The sequence below is a fragment of the Amphiura filiformis genome, chromosome 2, assembly GCF_039555335.1.
Source record: "Amphiura filiformis chromosome 2, Afil_fr2py, whole genome shotgun sequence".
Classification (NCBI taxonomy): domain Eukaryota; kingdom Metazoa; phylum Echinodermata; class Ophiuroidea; order Amphilepidida; family Amphiuridae; genus Amphiura; species Amphiura filiformis.
In genome coordinates this window covers 94,179,167-94,196,986 of record NC_092629.1, presented here as the reverse complement: position 1 = coordinate 94,196,986, position 17,820 = coordinate 94,179,167, and the positions used below count along the sequence as shown (strand labels likewise).

At 37.4% G+C, this 17,820-nt stretch overlaps 1 protein-coding gene across 2 annotated transcripts; it reads left to right on the top strand.

Moving 5' to 3' along the window:
• Positions 1 to 2,361: 2,361 nt before the first annotated feature.
• Positions 2,362 to 13,809, top strand: LOC140146854 (M-phase phosphoprotein 6-like). 2 transcript variants are annotated; one of them, XM_072168742.1, is made up of 6 exons: positions 2,362 to 2,534; positions 4,368 to 4,440; positions 6,769 to 6,881; positions 8,217 to 8,310; positions 12,236 to 12,330; positions 13,292 to 13,809. In XM_072168742.1, the coding sequence occupies exons 2-6, from the start codon at positions 4,378 to 4,380 to the stop codon at positions 13,428 to 13,430; spliced, it is 504 nt and encodes a 167-aa protein (XP_072024843.1). In that variant the 5' UTR covers positions 2,362 to 2,534; positions 4,368 to 4,377; the 3' UTR covers positions 13,431 to 13,809. The 2 variants fall into 2 exon arrangements, with proteins under 2 accessions (XP_072024843.1, XP_072024844.1); XM_072168743.1 differs by having other exon boundaries at positions 4,356 to 4,440.
• Positions 13,810 to 17,820: the final 4,011 nt, after the last annotated feature.

Below are 17,820 nucleotides of genomic sequence, written 5' to 3'. Positions count from 1 at the left end.
TATTTTAAAAATACCGGCATTTTGGGCCGTGTATCACGAAAAAAGCACGCATTGACTTTCAAAGTCTATTGCGACCCAATTAAATGGTCAGTGATTATTCTAAAAACATTAATATACGAGTTTTGTTCTTATAATTACATTTTCCATCAAAATAATTTCAAAGCTGTTTCACTTTTTCTGCGCCGGGATAATCAAAAGTGACCACTCCTATGATGTTAAGGCCAAAATAGCTCATTTCTATAGCACGGTCTTAAATTGTCAATTCGATGGGAACTTGTGTTTTGAAGGCAATTTCGTGTGCGTTAAAGAATGAAATCGCGTATTTGTAGACAGTAACAGAAAACAGACATTTTTTCTTTGCAAATAGAAAAGTTTCAGGCAAAAATCTCAACTTTTGGCACTTAAAATCAGGTATCAATCATGCCCATAGCCTAAAAAATGAGTCTTCGAAGGGCGCACACCACTAAATAAACTCCCATTGAAATACGTGTAAATATACATGAAAGTAAGTTTGTTTTTCTACCCCATGTAAAACCATTTTCATATTTTGGTAGCACCAATGTCTTAAATAATGATTAAAATTTAATTTAAAATGGGTTTTTGACACAAGTTGAGACTAACTTTTAAGCTACGGGGACCTCAACAGCGCCACCCTTATTTTCAGCTTGCACGAATGCCTCCTTACCATGTCCGTACGCGGATTAGTTTTGGGAGCCAAACTTTTTGACCAGATCAAGATGCACCATTTTGTGATATTCTGAACATTTACCAATTGTATATCTTTTAATTTAATTATAATAAACAATCATGGCTACTCATCTTGCTCCCAAGGACACCCACTTGTTTGCACTACCGACCTATGTTTACCGGGACTATCAAAGGTTACACCAAATGCGGAAGGATTTAGTGGTGTGCTGCCTTCTAAGAACAAAATATTTTTGTTTTTCTTTATTTTTGGAATCAGTGTTAAACATCTTAAAAAAGTGTCATTTCTTTTTATTGCTAGTCGCTCCAAAGTTATAAAACAGCGCTTCAAACAAGTTCGCACCTAGTGAAAAATGTGCTACTTTTTGCCCTTTTGAGAATTCTAAGGCCAGAGCAACATAGTAGGCCATGTTAAACTGTATTTATATTCCCATTGATATCAGAAAAGTGATTGATTTCTTTCAAAAATATTCACAATCATAAATATGACATGGTGGACAAACAGTATGTGAGCATTCCCCCCGCTCTTTATCATGCAGTATATACGGATATGCCAAAGGCCTATGTTCTAAAGTTTGGGGGTATGGGTAGATGGAACGTCATTTTGGCACTTTAAAATGTTCATTTTCCAAGTTGTGTGTATTATTGTGGCAAGATCTAAAATTAAGAAAACCCATCATTCAAATTGTTTGATATATTTCTCTCTTGGGAATTGAATATTTGATAATATTTTAAAAATACCGGCATTTTGGGCCGTGTATCACGAAAAAAGCACGCATTGACTTTCAAAGTCTATTGCGACCCAATTAAATGGTCAGTGATTATTCTAAAAACATTAATATACGAGTTTTGTTCTTATAATTACATTTTCCATCAAAATAATTTCAAAGCTGTTTCACTTTTTCTGCGCCGGGATAATCAAAAGTGACCACTCCTATGATGTTAAGGCCAAAATAGCTCATTTCTATAGCACGGTCTTAAATTGTCAATTCGATGGGAACTTGTGTTTTGAAGGCAATTTCGTGTGCGTTAAAGAATGAAATCGCGTATTTGTAGACAGTAACAGAAAACAGACATTTTTTCTTTGCAAATAGAAAAGTTTCAGGCAAAAATCTCAACTTTTTGGCACTTAAAATCAGGTATCAATCATGCCCATAGCCTAAAAAAATGAGTCTTCGAAGGGCGCACACCACTAAATAAACTCCCATTGAAATACGTGTAAATATACATGAAAGTAAGTTTGTTTTTCTACCCCATGTAAAACCATTTTTCATATTTTGGTAGCACCAATGTCTTAAATAATGATTAAAATTTAATTTAAAATGGGTTTTTTGACACAAGTTGAGACTAACTTTTAAGCTACGGGGACCTCAACAGCGCCACCCTTATTTTCAGCTTGCACGAATGCCTCCTTACCATGTCCGTACGCGGATTAGTTTTGGGAGCCAAACTTTTTGACCAGATCAAGATGCACCATTTTGTGATATTCTGAACATTTACCAATTGTATATCTTTTAATTTAATTATAATAAACAATCATGGCTACTCATCTTGCTCCCAAGGGACACCCACTTGTTTGCACTACCGACCTATGTTTACCGGGACTATCAAAGGTTACACCAAATGCGGAAGGATTTAGTGGTGTGCTGCCATGAGTGCGTTGCAAGTTGTTTGATGTTTTGTGATTTTTAATTTTGCATCAGTTTATAAATCATTGAATTTGCAATATGATTGAAATAATATTTTTATAATTCATATCATCACTCGTGCACGGGCTCACATAGGGAAGAACTGCTGCATCGTTTTCCACTAGATAATTTGATAGTTTGGTAAGCTTAACTTTTAAAAGTTACATGTTGACGTTTAACCCACTAATACTACGGCACTAAACCTGGTCAATAAATGGCATTCAATGGTCATGCCATGCCCATGATGCTGGTTCACAATGATCATGGCATGCATGGACAGGCAATTTGTGCACAATTCACAATGGTGCAAATTCGAAGATAAGATTTAAGAGTTCTCGAAATCGCTGTCGCTGAAGCATGACACTGTCACTGTATAAAGCAATAAGTAGGTATCCCAGGCAAACCTTAGCTTAGTTAACACATTTGCTAGTCAGTGAAATTCGCCGACAATGTCAATGCATATTTACATAGAAATTTAAAACAACTGGCCGAAGAAGGAAACCTACATGTTTTCTATACTTCACTTGACCCAAATATATGATTTTTTATGGTGATAAGACAATCGCACATGGAATTTTAGAGGGATTTTGATAGCAGTTCCATTAAAAAAAATTGCTATCATAATGAGACTAAGATCTAGAAACACCCCCGAAATGCCGTTTTGGGGAATTTTGCTAGCTGAATCTTTTTGATAAAAGTCAATCTTTGACAAGATGTAACTTTGCTACGGAAAGTGCTACATGAAAAAAAGGTTTTCAGTTTTGGCTTTGTTTACTCAAGGGCTTTAATTTGATATATAAAATGATGCAGTTTGATGGCAAATTTGAATTCATCTAGCATACCTACAATAAGGCGATCTCATTGAAAATTTTATTAAAATTACACTTTAATTTTTGAAACATATAATTTCAATTAATTAAATGCTGGTTTCACACGTCACTTTCCTGCCGCTCTGAAGATGATTTTACTTCACTGCGCAATCGCACCAAAAACGCAAGCGGTGACCAGGGGCAAGCCGATATATCGATCACTCCACCGCTTTGCCGCGGCGGTAGAACGCTGGGAGTTGAATTCAAGTCAACTCGGAGCGGTGCCGCTCTGACGTATGAGAACAAAATACGATTTTGGAGCGGTACTGAGCTGCAAGAGTGGTTTTCAGAGTCATGCCGCTGCTGCTCAGCGGTGTGCCGCTCGGCTTGCAGAAAAGTACAAGCGGCATGATGAAGCGGCATGCTCAGTGGCAAGGGGCAGAAAGTATGAAACAGCGTTCGAAATAGGGCTGGTTTTTGGCCTGGCCGGTAACTTTTTTGACTGGCATCTTGTTGCCGGCCCGGCTGGCCGGTAACTTTTTAAGGTCAAGCCCGGCTGGCCTGTGACTGTTGGAGGCCTGCATATTTGCAGAGAATATAGTTGCAGAGAATTCACTGTCGGACTTTTGGCGCTGAAACTCCCCACCGTTTGCTCGAGAAGTCTAGCCACAAATTTACCAAAAAACCTTTGCCCACTCCCTTGTTTTGATATGTGCCAAAAAATCTTTTTTGGGGGAACCCAAATTTAAAACCTTAAATTGTCATATGCGACCGCAGCGAGCATGAAATTTTGCATACATATATTTGAATGTGTTCCTATAATGTTTTCCTACACCTTTTAGGGTGTAATAGAAAGGGTGCCTAAAATATCTGTGCTAAAAATTGCTTGCTCCCCTTTTGACCTGCCAAAATCGCTTGACCCCCTTTTTTCGACCAACCAATTTTGCTCCCCCTTCCTATAATCAACACCGTGGGGCTCACCCCGGCTCACATTATAATTATTGCACCACCCCAGGCCCTTAGAGGTCGCCAGGATTCATGTTGTTGCCAGGGCACATATTATTGCATACATACCCAGAAAATGTCAATATGCACAATTTTTTCATTTAATTTTTTTTATATCTTTTACTACGGTATTTTGTTTATATCACGGATTTGTTTGCAGAGTTCTAATCATGGCTGCCGGATCAAGTCAGAATGCTAAACCCAAACTCTCTAAACATCTCAAGCAGATGAAGGTAAGGCTGAAACGATTATCGCAACCGTTAATCGCATAGCTACCAATATGTGCATGCGTCATCGGTAAAAATAGCGGATCAGTAAAAAAAATGAGATTAATAAATTTAATATTGGATTGGATATCGGCCAATTTTAGGAACTTCAATATCGGATTGGTGAGCTTACCCCCATTATATGGGGATTGTTGTGAAAAGCAGAAGAGCAACACATCCTGTATTCTTTATGGGGAGGAACACTTATCTTCAAATTCCAAGGCAAAATGAGTAGTTTGGCACGGGTTAAGGTGGTACTACACCCCTGGCCAATTTTGTGCCTTTTTTGCATTTTTCTCAAAAATTATAGCGCATTGGTGACAAGTAAGATATGTATATTATAGGGGCAAAGACTACAATTACTGCACTGGAAATTTATTTCAGCACAGACAACAGTTGTGGAGTTACAGTCAAAAATGAGGGAAAACCAATATTTGATCAATAAATCAATAACTACTTGTCTTGAGTCACTGAAATTCCAGAGTAGTAACCGGATTTCTTGCCCCTATATATTAGGGTGCATCAGATGCCCCTCATGTCAATGGATTCATCTGTCCCTAGTCTTAAAATGTTCCTATTGTCACAAAACTAACATGTGCCAAGTTTGAATTAATTCGGAGGTCGTCCTGGGGGGCCACCGAGACCCTAAAGTTACAATGTGTGTTCCTATGTAGTAAAGTTCGTTGACCCCTGTACAATTCCTATTAGAAGCCGATCGAACAATTTAAAGTAGCTGCCATATCAAAACCGTCAGGACTTAGAAGTTCAAATCTTTTGCGCTTATAGTACTGATAATCATCTTCGAATCGGTGATAAAAATTAATCACCAACAAAATGAGCATGTGTGGAATTGGCACAAGCGCCCTCGATACAAAATTTCAGTGAAATAGGCATTTTGTGGTAATTTTTACCTCAAATTTTACAAATGTTGATGTCCTGGTTGTCATTACACTTTTACAAAGCAGATTTTCTGAACTTTAGATCAATATATAATACATATTAACAACTTTCAGTGTGAAATAAAGTATTATAGCACTTGGTTAAGACAGAAATGATAGATTTTCCCAAGAATATGGACTGTGGGGGCACTTTTGACAATAAAACACACAGTCATTTCTTTGGAGATGGATTTTCATCACAGATTCAAAGATGATTATCAGGACGCTTAGCTCCCAAGATTTGAGCTTCTAAATCCAAACGGTTTTGATATGGCAGCTACTTTAAATTGTTCGATCGGCTTCTAATTGGAATTGTACAGGGGTCAACGAACTTTACTACATAGGAACACACATTGTAACTTTAGGCTCTCGGTGGCCCCCAGGACGACCTCCGAATTAATTCAAACTTGGCACATGTTAGTTTTGTGACAATAGGAACATTTTAAGACTAGGGACAGATGAATCCATTGACATGAGGGGCATCTGATGCACAAGTGCTTTATTGGTTTCTGAGAAAATTCAAAAATAGTCATAAATATATCAAGGGGTGTAGTACGATCTAAGTGATATACGCACTGCCGTATAATAAGTACAAGTGTCATAATTATCTCCGCCAAACAAAGTTAGCTATTAAGGCACCAGAGACAAGTTTGTTTGATCTTTGTATCGACCATCGATGCTGCTTCAATGCTTGCTATTTTAATGAACTATCAACTAATTAATCAGAATTAATACTAAATTTATATTGGTCAATATCACTACAGGCACAAATGACTATTTTATCCCAATTAACAATGGTAAATTAATTGATTTCATAAATTGATTTCGTAAGTTCGAGAGATCAAACTAATTTGTTTATATCGCCTAAATGAGCTCAGGTGTACTGAGCCCGGATGTCGCCAGTGCCACTATTGAGATATGCTCCATTGAACTTAAGGGGGTACTTACGTACTACACCCCTGGCTAATTTTATGCCTATTTTTTTTATTTTTCTCAAAAATTATAGCGCATTGGTGACAAGTAAGATATGCATATTATAGGGGCAAGGACTACAGCTACTGCACTGAAAATTTAGCAACTGAAGGCAAGCAGTTATTGATTTATTGATCAAATATTGGTTTTCCCTCATTTTTGACTGTAACTCCACAATCGCTGCTGAAATAAAATTTCCAGTGCAGTAGTTGTAGTCCTTGCCCCTATAATATACTTATCTTACTTGTCACCACTCACCAATGCCCTATAATTTTTTGAGAAAAATGCAAAAATAGGCACAGAATTAGGCAGGGTGTAGTACCCCCTTAACAATAAACAATAGGAAACAAAGGATTTATTGTTCTGTTCTGTTGTCTCAATGTAGTTTATGCAAAGGACACAGGAAAAAGAGGAGGAAGATGAGTTGGAGAAAGAAAGACAACAGAGGATAGATGAGGCACATTGGGCGTTAGATCTGCCAGAATTACAAGTCAAAGAGTAAGTCATTTGACATGTTTCCTAACTTTAATAACTAAATATTTTGAGAAATTGGCAAAGTGCTAAAAACCCTTCCCTGTAGTAATGCAGTGGGATTTTGAGATGACAAAAAATTGCGTAAGTCAAAAACAATTTTTTGGAAAAAAATTATAACTTGGCAAGTAAGGTTTTCTCATCAATACACACATCCTATATCATTTTCAAGGAGTTCTGTCCATGACAGCGTAGCCGATAAAGCCACCTTAATACCATAGCCCCAACCTGTGTCACATATTATTTGGGTGTAAATGACACTGCATTACATGTACCTTTTATTTCTAAGTACAAGAGCTAATTTGTGATGCAATCAAGCTACATTTTTTGCGATTATTGATCTTTAGATATCTAAATAATGGAATTCCACTTTCTTTGTATTTTATTGTTTTTTTAAAACAACATAAAATGGCTATATCTCTAGAATTGTAAGTCCAATTGTCATGGGATTTTCAGTACAATAAAGCTCTGATAAGCTCCCGGATCAATTCCCCGCAGGACCCAACAAAAATCTCTGCTCTCCCCGTGGTTCATCTGGTAATGGCGGGGCAGATGATCCATGATAAAAGACCTCGTTTACAGGCGGTTCCGATCAGGGTAACGCCCGATTGTCGACTACACTTGCCTGTCCTGTAAAAATACCCCGACCAGCTATGTACTGCGACCGCTTGTTCACCAGGTCACTTGTATCTGGCGAAGTTTCATCAGCGTTATCTACTAGATTTCAGCTGTTAATGCCTAGATATGCCCGACATTAAAAAATAAAAAAATAAGGTTACATGCAATGAAATAGAAAATACATTATTGTATTGTCTGACAAAGGACTCATTTTGTTTGATCATATCACAAATTTATGCTATGAAAAGGTGTAAATTGTTTTAATTAGAAGGAGCAAAAAATATTCACTTCTGGTTTTGATAAATCTGTTGATAAATATGAAGAGCTTTGTTGCAAAACCCCTTACATCCACTTGAGCAATTTTGAGAAAACATCAAAAACTCATCAAAAAAATTACTGATATATGGGGATTTGCAACAAAAGCAGTTTTTGATGTGATGCTTGGGTAGGATGAGCATTCCGCCAAAAACTGCTTTTGTTGAAAACCCCTTATATCAGTGATTTTTTTTTGGACAATTTTTGATGTGTTCTCAAAATTGCTCAAGTGGATGTAAGGGTTTTGAAACAAAGCTCTTCATATATATGCATATCATAATTATTTTGAGAAAAGTAGCTTAAACATATGAGTAACTTTATAATATAAATAATTTGATTTTAACTTTTTGATTTTTTTTTTCATTTCAGGAGCAAATATGAAATAGAACCTAGCTTTGTTATATGTGAAGACCTTCATCAATTTGGTAGGATGTCATTCAAGGGCATTAATCCCACTATTGAGGTAAGTACTGAGGTCTCTGATTGGTTGAATACATGATATAATCATCTGAGTAACCAATCAAAATAGAGCTTTTATATCTCTCTGCAATTTTAAGCTTAAGATGGTACTACACCCCTTGATAAATTTGTGACTATTTTTGCATTTTTCTCAAAAAATAGCTACACACTGGTAACAAAAGTTATGTATATTGTAGGGCAAGGAATCCAGTTACTACACTGGAATTTCAGTGACTCAAGACAAGCGGTATGTTATTTATGATAAGAAAAGAGGTACCGCTAGAATGTACCTCATTTCTTAACCTATAATGAATCACTTGTCTTGAATCACCACAATTTTAGTGAAGTAATTGGATTCCTTGCCCCTATAATATACATTACTTTTGTTACCAGTGTGTAGTTATGCAAAATTATTCACAAAATGTATCAGGGGGTGTAGTACCACCTTAATTGGACCATCCACTTTCATTTGGGAACAGTGGTGCATGTAACAAACTTTTTTGTCAGTTCTAAAAAGTTTCTTGGCGAAGCAGAATAATGGGACTGGATACAGAAGTCCAGTTAACTCAATCGATAAGTTCAATCGTCAATTTAGCCCAATCGATAAGGTGTTTGACTATGATGCGAGTTGTTGTGGGTTCGAACCTTGGCAGTGATTAAGTAAACTCTCGGGGAATAATTGAGTTAGCTTGAAATTCCCCTGGACAAGAAAAATACTGCTGATTGTTTTATTCTATTATGGTATTAGAAAATCAGAAAAAAAACACCAACAAATGGCAAGGAAATTTTCAAAAAACCTCTTATCATGAAATGTATGGAATAACTCATATAATTTGGCTAATTTAAATTTAAAATATTTGTAAATAATAGCACCTTCAATTTGCACACCAATGTACAGTTTATAGAATAAAAATTACCACAAAAAGCAGAAAAAGATGAATAATTTGATATAGAAATGAAAATCTATGTTAAAAACAGCTAACAAATATATGTGTTTATTTAGAGTGATATCTGTTGGTATTGTCCATGTCTAGAATTGAACAAATATAATATTTGCTTAAAAAGTTACCTTTTTCAGAGTCTTCATTGAGCAGCGACGTAGCTTGCGACACCATCACGGCGTCTTCATTCAGCGTAGTGATGTTTTGTTTACAAACCTCCGGTCACATGACCACCCGATGGGTGGTCAAGTGTCAGCAGATCATTGTAGATGGCGGGCAGGTCGTATCCGGCGTCCCTGTTGAGCGTGGGTCTTTGTGTCTTAATCTCTATGGCTTCCCTGATCTTTCTGTTCCAAAAATGGTCTTCTCTGTCGATGACTTCCACATCTTCAATACTAATATCATGTTTATGATCAGCTTTGTGATCACCGACTGCTGTTCGGGGGGCAGTGGTTCTAGTATGTTCTTTGAAACGGGTGCCGAGAGATCTGCTTGTCTCACCAACATAAGTGTTCTCACAGTCGGGCAACTGATTTTGTAGATTACACCACATTTGTTGGGTTTTGGGGTTTTGTCCTTCGGATGTACTAGGAAAGATCTGATGGTATTGACCGGTTTGTGGTAAGCATTGACACCGTGGTCACGGAAAATATAGGATAGTTTCTCAGAAAGTCCTTTGATGTATGGCAGCGGGACATTGATTTTTCTCTCATACTGTCCAGTTGTTTCTTTGCGATCTTTCTTTTTCTTTGGTTTGGGGGTTTTAAACATCCAGGACTTATAGCCGTTTGCCTTGAGTGCAGATTTTACATGGCTCTTTTCCTGTTGTTTGTCCTCCTCTGTAGTGACTAATTTGTCCACTCTGTCCATTAGCGTTCTAACCACTGACCTTTTGTGCTCAAGATGGTGGTTCGAGTCAAAATTCAGGTATTGGTCAGTGTGTGTTGGTTTGCGATATATGGTGACCTTGGTGCTACCGTCATCCTCAACATGAATACACGTGTCCAAGAACGGGAGTTAACCCTCCTGTTCGGGTTCGTTTGTGAACTTAATGTTCTTGTCTAGGCTGTTGATGTGCGATGTAAATCCATCTATGTCATATTCGTGGATGAGGACGAACGTATCGTCGACATAGCGAAACCATTTCGACGGGGGGCGAGGGGCTGTAGCAAGAGCCTTGACCTCAAACTCTCCATGTATAGGTTGGCCACAATGGGAGAGCGGGGAACCCATCGCCGCACCATGGGTTTGCTTGTAATATCGTCCTTTGTAAACAAAATAGGTGGTATTGAGACAAAAAGTGAGGAGTTCCAGGATATGGTTAATTTTGAGGGGGGTGCGATCCTTTAGCGTAGCGTCTTTCTCCAATTTGTCCCTGACAGCTTGAATCGCGTCTGGTACGGGAATACTCGTGAAAAGGGCAGAGACATCATATGATATCAACTTCTGCCCTGGAGGTACTTCCAAGTTCTTAACTTTTTCCACGAACTCACCACTGTTATGGATGTGGTGTTCAGTTTTACCTACTAAGGGACTGAGGATATTGGCAAGTACTTTGGCTGCATTGTAACTCAGACTGCCAATGCTAGACACTATGGGTTGGAGAGGAGCTCCCGGTTTGTGAATTTTGGGAGTGCCATAGACTTTAGGGACTTCCTCAGTTGTGGGGTAGATTTTGTGTTTAATGTCTTGAGGAATGGGATCACTGCGTTGCCATTCGCGTATTATACCAATAAGCTCACGCTTGTATGCTGGCGTGGGGTCTTTAGCTAGCTTTTGGTATGTGGTTTGATCATTGAGCAAAGACTCCATCTTATCTTCATAGTCACTGGTATTAAGGACTACAGTGGCACGACCTTTGTCGGCCGGTAAGATCGTGATATTTTCATCTTTTTTTAAGTCAAACAGAGCTTTCTGCTCACCTTTCTTGATGTTACACGGCGGCACTTTGGATTTGCGAAGACACTTAACAACATCCGCTCGTAAGCTTTGAGCTTTTGCTGGGGCGAGTTGGCGACATGCTACTTCCGTGTTTACAATGTATTCTTTTTTGAATTTCCAGCGGCGTGATGGCGTAGTTAAGTCCTTTTTCAAGCACAGATTTCTCATTTTCACTCAGTATCCTGTCCGATTTATTGATGACCCATCTATTCCTATCTATGTCATTCTCTTCCGCTCGATTTTTGAGCAAAAACTCTTGCTTGGCTGTCACCAATTTACCAAATTTCTCACGTTGTTTACATTTCACTTTGTCAAATTCCTGACTACGCATGCGCGAGAGATGTTGTTCCACTTCCTGTTTCTCTTGATCGCTTATGGCGGTAAACAAATTGGTTTCCAAATTCTGCAGCTCGTCTTGTAATTTCGAGATCGTGAACGAGCAATTTCTGATTCTAATATCCAAAAGTTGTTTTTCAGCTTTATGGATTACTTTATTAGCTTTGATTCCCGTGGCGGATTTCAGTTTTATGCTGCAAGGTGTGATGTCGACCTTGGCGCATCTGATATTAAAAATACGGTGGTTCGTCCATCTTGCAATTTTGGTGGTGATATTTTCCGCTTTGGAGGATTTTGAGGACATCGCTTCGTGTTGACGTAAAATAAAGCGTGTATACTGATATTGGACTCTGTCATGTTTGACATTTGCTTAAAAAGTTACCTTTTTCAGAGTCTTCATTGAGCACTTGACCACCCATCGGGTGGTCATGTGACCGGAGGTTTGTAAACAAAACATCACTACGCTGAATGAAGACGCCGTGATGGTGTCGCAAGGTACGTCGCTGCTCAATGAAGACTCTGAAAAAGGTAACTTTTTAAGCAAATGTCAAACATGACAGAGTCCAATATCAGTATACACGCTGCTAAATATAATATTGTTTTGTCAGAAAATTTAATATGTGATTACATCAAACAACTGTGTAAAAGGCCTTTAATTAATACTTAAAGTACTACCAATATTTGATGCACATCATTTGGTCATTTTTACAGAGAATTATGAAAAATATTGAAGCAGAAAAGTCTGAAAAGGCGTGTGAAGAGAGGGAGAAAGACCTAATGGTAACAGATGAAGAGATGGCTGATAGGTGGGTACAAAGATTTAGGCAATCATGTTTCACCGTTGTTCATCACCGTCGTTTTTAACAACGTGATGAACAATGGTGAAACATAATAGTTTACCATCACAAATACGGACTAACCCTGACGCAAGTTCCTGGTTTTTTTATGCCTCCACCAGAGGTATTATGTTTCCTGGTTGTCTGTCATTGCGTACGTCATTCATTATTGGAAGTGGTAAAGCATATAGTGATGTGATTTTGTGGAGGGGTAGCAATTAGCGATATTCAAATTCAAAATAAATGCTAATTTGGTAGCTCATTCAATTAAATTTGCATTTTGTCCAATTTCTCGGACCTGGTGAGGCATATAATGATGTGACCTGGTGTAGGGGTGGCAAATAGCGATCTGGAAATTCCAGCAGGGTTTCATCACAAAATAAGCTAATTTGCAAGCTCATTGGCATAAATTTGCATGCATTTTATTCTGTGAAATTCTCAAACCTGGTGAGGCATATGGGCGCTTAACAAAGTCATTTTGGGTGGGTGCTTATTTTTTAACTGGTTTACCTAATTTTTTTGTTAGGGGCGTTTATTAGAGACAAATTTATGTAATATTTTAACTGGGTCCTGAGATGTTCTAGTAGCTTTTCTGATGTAAAAAATGTATTGGAAGTTTACACAGGACTTCTAGTCCTCCAGCTATTTCACTGTATTGACATCTATCCGTCACTTCAACATTGATGGTACCCTTTATTTAGCAAATTGAAAATACCCTGGGTGGGCATTTATTGGGGCATGGACGCTTATTGGAATGAATACGGTACATGTATAGTGATGTGACTTGGTGGAGAGGTGGCAAATAGCGATCTTCAAATTTCACCAGGTTTTCATAAAATATGCTAATTTGGTAGCTCATTTGCATAAATTTAATTATTTATTTTTTTATTTTATTTTTTATTGTTATTTTTTTTTTCTCTATTCATTACAGGTATAACACACTTGTGGGTACTATCGGAAAAAAGTTTGTGAAAAAGAGAGACAGAATGGAGAGTGACATAGACACAGCAGAACCAGTCATGAAGAAACACAGAAAACAATTTATGAAACCATCTGATGATGATATATGAACCTTGACCTTTGTTAGCAAGCGGCCATTTTGTTTTTCAAAGGGATGCTGATTAGTGAATTGAATGATATTCCTGTGTGGCTGAAAAATACTGTGTGCATTTTATGAAATAATTTAGGTGCATTTTTTAGTTGTGTTAAGTTGATGGAGATGAGGTTACCAAGTTAATTTGGTAAGAATCACTCTCGCATATTTTAGACAGTAAAAAAAAAAAAAACGCAGATTTCATATAGCACAATTATGTAAGATCATTGCACTTTGCAGAAAGTTGCTGACCATTTGGCCCAAACACACATTATAGCATTGTTCAGGGAGAACCCTGGTCAGCCTACATATAAAATAATCATCACAGCCAGGATCAGCTCCCCGAGTTTTGTATGGGAAAATTAGCAGTAAGTTCCTCACCCAGGGGAATTTCATGTAAAAACAAAAAAGCTGCAGATTTCATACACCACAATTAATTATGTAACATCATTGCACTTTGTGGAAAGTTGCTGCCCACTTTGGCCCAAACACACATTATGATCTTATTAATTAATACCCTCCTTGATTGGTTCAAAATTGGACACAATAGTCATTTTGACCAATTGGCAAGTAGTTCTCATCAATCTCATGGGGTCAATTGTTTTGCGATCTGATAATAACTATGTGCACACATAATGTTCATAAGTCAATTTCAATGTTTTACAAGAATCCTGGCATGCAAGTGATCCAAAGTTTACACCAGACTTAGATACAGACATGTTTCAATTCATAGTGTAATTTTAATTTTATGGATCACACCCTGGGAAGGGGGGTACTCAGTACAAATGACCATACAGGGAGGTGCCACAAATATGGGTAGCATTTCAGCCTTTCGGTATATCAATTACCCTTTTTCAAAGCCTATTTTGGTATATGAATGGGTCCTTTTTTCAAAATTTATTTGGAAAGTATCCCATTTTTCCTTAATCTAGCAAAAGTTTCCTAAAATTTTGGGGAAATTTTTAAAAACTAAGACAATTTGGGTTAAATTCGGCTGAAAATTTTGACTTTTGGTACATCAATGGGTCCAAATTTCTTGAAAAATTGGTATAATTATGGGTCCACTCTCAAATTCTCAGTGGCACATCCCCACCAAAACCAAACTTGAGGGGATCACACAACCTGGAATTCTCATAATACAACATTGAAATTTACCTCCTGTGTGATACCAGTTTGATAACTATTAGTCATTCATTGTCAATGTGGGGAAATCAATGTAGCCAGAGAGGATATCTTACACTTCCCACAATGCATTTCTCCCATTTCAATTTTCTATACTGATTTGTTATTTAGTGCAACATGGGTTGATAGTGACAAAAATTTCCCCATTGAGTAGAGCACATGCAGATCTTGCAAATTGTTTATTTCATGACTATTGACACATGTTTAGCCAGACTATTCTCAACATGGAAACAAAGGGAAGCTGTACAAAGTAATAAGCACATCCGTTGCTATAATGAGGTGATGTATCATGTTGCAAAGTATTCTGGGAAGGGTAAGATATCTTCTCTGGCCTCAAGTCTTCTTGGAGGATTTGGTTGTGAAAAAGGATTTGTTTGGTTAGGATTTCAAAATTTAGAGGCCTCTGGGAGCAACAAAAAGGGGGCTCCCAACCCAAAAAAAAGATCAAAACCCATGAAAATACAAAGATTTACATGTCACAACTTTCTGTCCAGGCTGGAATTCAATTAGTCTACTGTAGTAGACTACTTTAATTTATCATCCCCTCCCTCTAACCATGAAAAATCAATCCTGTTCTGATCCAACAGCTCGGCCATCCATGAGAAGTGGTCTACTATATTTAGAATACACAATGAACTATGCACTCTAATACTGGGTATGATGTTACCTCATTAAAAATGCAGCCTTGGTTGTTTATGCACAGATTTTGTGGTTTATGTTACCTGACCCAGATAGCGATACCCCATGTGGGTTGAACACAGTGGGTTGGGCTAATGCATAAACATGTATGCTTGCCTATCTGTTATTGGTTAAGATATACCACCCACATTTATTTTTACTTCATTAACATTCATCTCAGATTTGAGATGAAAGAGGTTGAGTCTATGTGTTAAGATATGGTGGGTCACACAGGTCATATTCAACTAGAGCAGTCCCTCTTTTCTCTGGACAGGGCAGTCACTGGAGATGAATTAATATCAAAAAAAGGGGGAATGCAGAGCAGTCTAGAATTCAATTGGCTGATAATGTCCCCAATTCATAGTAGAGATTATCATAGGTGTAAATCCCAAGGGATAAATCCCCCCCCCCAATATTTTGATAAGGGGGATGTGCCATACAATCATCCCCCAATGTTGATGCCTGTATCTTGATTTCTTACCAAATTAACCTCATATTTTGGCCATTTTAGCCTAAAAGTGCCAATTTTTGCACGCTTCACATGAATTTGTTCTATTTTTGCACCATATTTCACAATTCTAGCTTCAATAGTGCAAAAATATATTCTGTCACCAAAAGGTGCTGCATTCACTATAGCATACTTCCCGAAATTTCTTGTCTACGTGCAATGAAACTGCAATTTCATTTGCAGCGAAATGGGCCTGCAGGGCCTCTGCGTCGTTTGTGAATCTAACTAAACAATTATTTTCCCACAGCCTTTGGACACACCAATGTAATCAATCCTGTATTTTCAAAGAATGGTATATATTTAAGTTACCAATTACAAATTCTTGCAAGTTTACAATTAAATTATTTTTAATTGCTGAATTGAATTTTTTGAATAAATTGACCAAATCTATTAAAATAGTTCATACTAGTCAGTATTTCTTGTAGTTCATTGCAGTGATTCTCATGTATGCATGGTTGTAGGTGCAAATGGGCTGTTCCAGTTGAAATTCATATACCCCCTATGGAAGACATGACCTTAATCTCCTAACAGGGGGTGTAGATTTCAAATGGAGTCGCCCCTTCAGGTGAAATTCACACTGTGTGGAAGATTGAGGGTAGACTAGGTATTGTTGGTGGAAGCAACCAAAACAATCAATTTTCATTATCTAAATCAATATATTATTAAAAAATAACACTTGATGTTTTGCAAAAGTTCATTCTACAAATAACATACTTTGAAATCTTGCTTGATTTATTGTTGTTCATGAGTTATATACGCTTTACAAAAGTGTTGTTTCAGCCCTCTTTACAACATAACTCAAGAACCACAGGACCTACAAAAGTATATCTGCTATATTTGAATTCTTCTACATACTTGCTATGAAATGATCAATGCAATTTTTGTTAAAGCTCACTACCATTCTCAAGATGCTGTGAACTACCAAATCGAAACAGTTTAAAATATTTGCTAACTATAGGGGGTATATTACCAAAATTTACCAGACTATAGAGATTCATTACAACCTTGCCTGTACTACAACAGACAAAACTTTTACTCAACTCATAAAGAAAACACAACAAATTATTTTATATATAGTTACTTTTATTTTATTTTAGGTATTGCAGAAAAAAATAAAGTTATATCAAACAATACTGAACACACAACACAAGATATTCTAAAAATAGTAATGCAATAGTCAAGTACTTCCCCCCCATCCTGAGGAATGTGAGAAAATGATGTGACTTGAAGGCCTATTCAGTGATTTCCTCGTTCAGAAAACTGTCAAAATTCATTTGCTTGCACCTTTGTTAGAAGCATAAGATGTGCTATAATGAAAGACAAAGATAAAGAGAATTTATCGCGTCTGACGTCATCTGTCAATCAAACTTGAGTACGGTTTGTTTACAAGTGTCGTGATGATGACTTGCTGAACGCGGATTTATAACCGGGCGCCTTATTGTTAGTTTTGCACCTTTCGACATGCAAACCATCTCAAAAGTTAGGTCTTTATAGTCGGAAACTTTCTTAACCGAAGGCACCATGTCCACAATACCTAGAAAAGCTGCTTTTTGCCTTGTATAAGTACGTAATTTTTCGCCATTTGCTGCTATTCCTTTTCTCCGATCAGCACCAGATAGATCGGTCTTCCTTTTACACGCTGATTAACCTGTGTAAACCAATCAAGGATCGTAATTGACAGTGACATCAGACACGATAAATTCTTTTTATCTCTGACTCTGTCTTTAATAAGATTCAAGACAAAATAGTATATTTTAAATGAAATACTAATATCTCTAGCCACATGTTTTTGAATGGGGCTTTGCCACTACTGCTGTTTTCCACATTTTTTGTTAAATGTTTCATTTCAAAAATACCCAATGGCAATTTATAGACATTTTTTTAACACTGTAACTTTTAACACTGAATAGGCCTTTAAAGAACACACTCCAACCCGTGGGATCCCTATAGGCATTACATGCCCCACCTTCTTGTTGTTTCTACGTACCACACTAATCCC

Coding starts and splice junctions, on each gene's coding strand:
- LOC140146854 (XM_072168742.1), top strand. CDS start 4,378: ATGGCTGCCGGATCAAGTCAGAATGCTAAACCCAAACTCTCTAAACAT. Junction 4,441..6,768: donor AACATCTCAAGCAGATGAAG/GTAAGGCTGAAA, acceptor GTCTCAATGTAG/TTTATGCAAAGGACACAGGA. Junction 12,331..13,291: donor GATGAAGAGATGGCTGATAG/GTGGGTACAAAG, acceptor TATTCATTACAG/GTATAACACACTTGTGGGTA.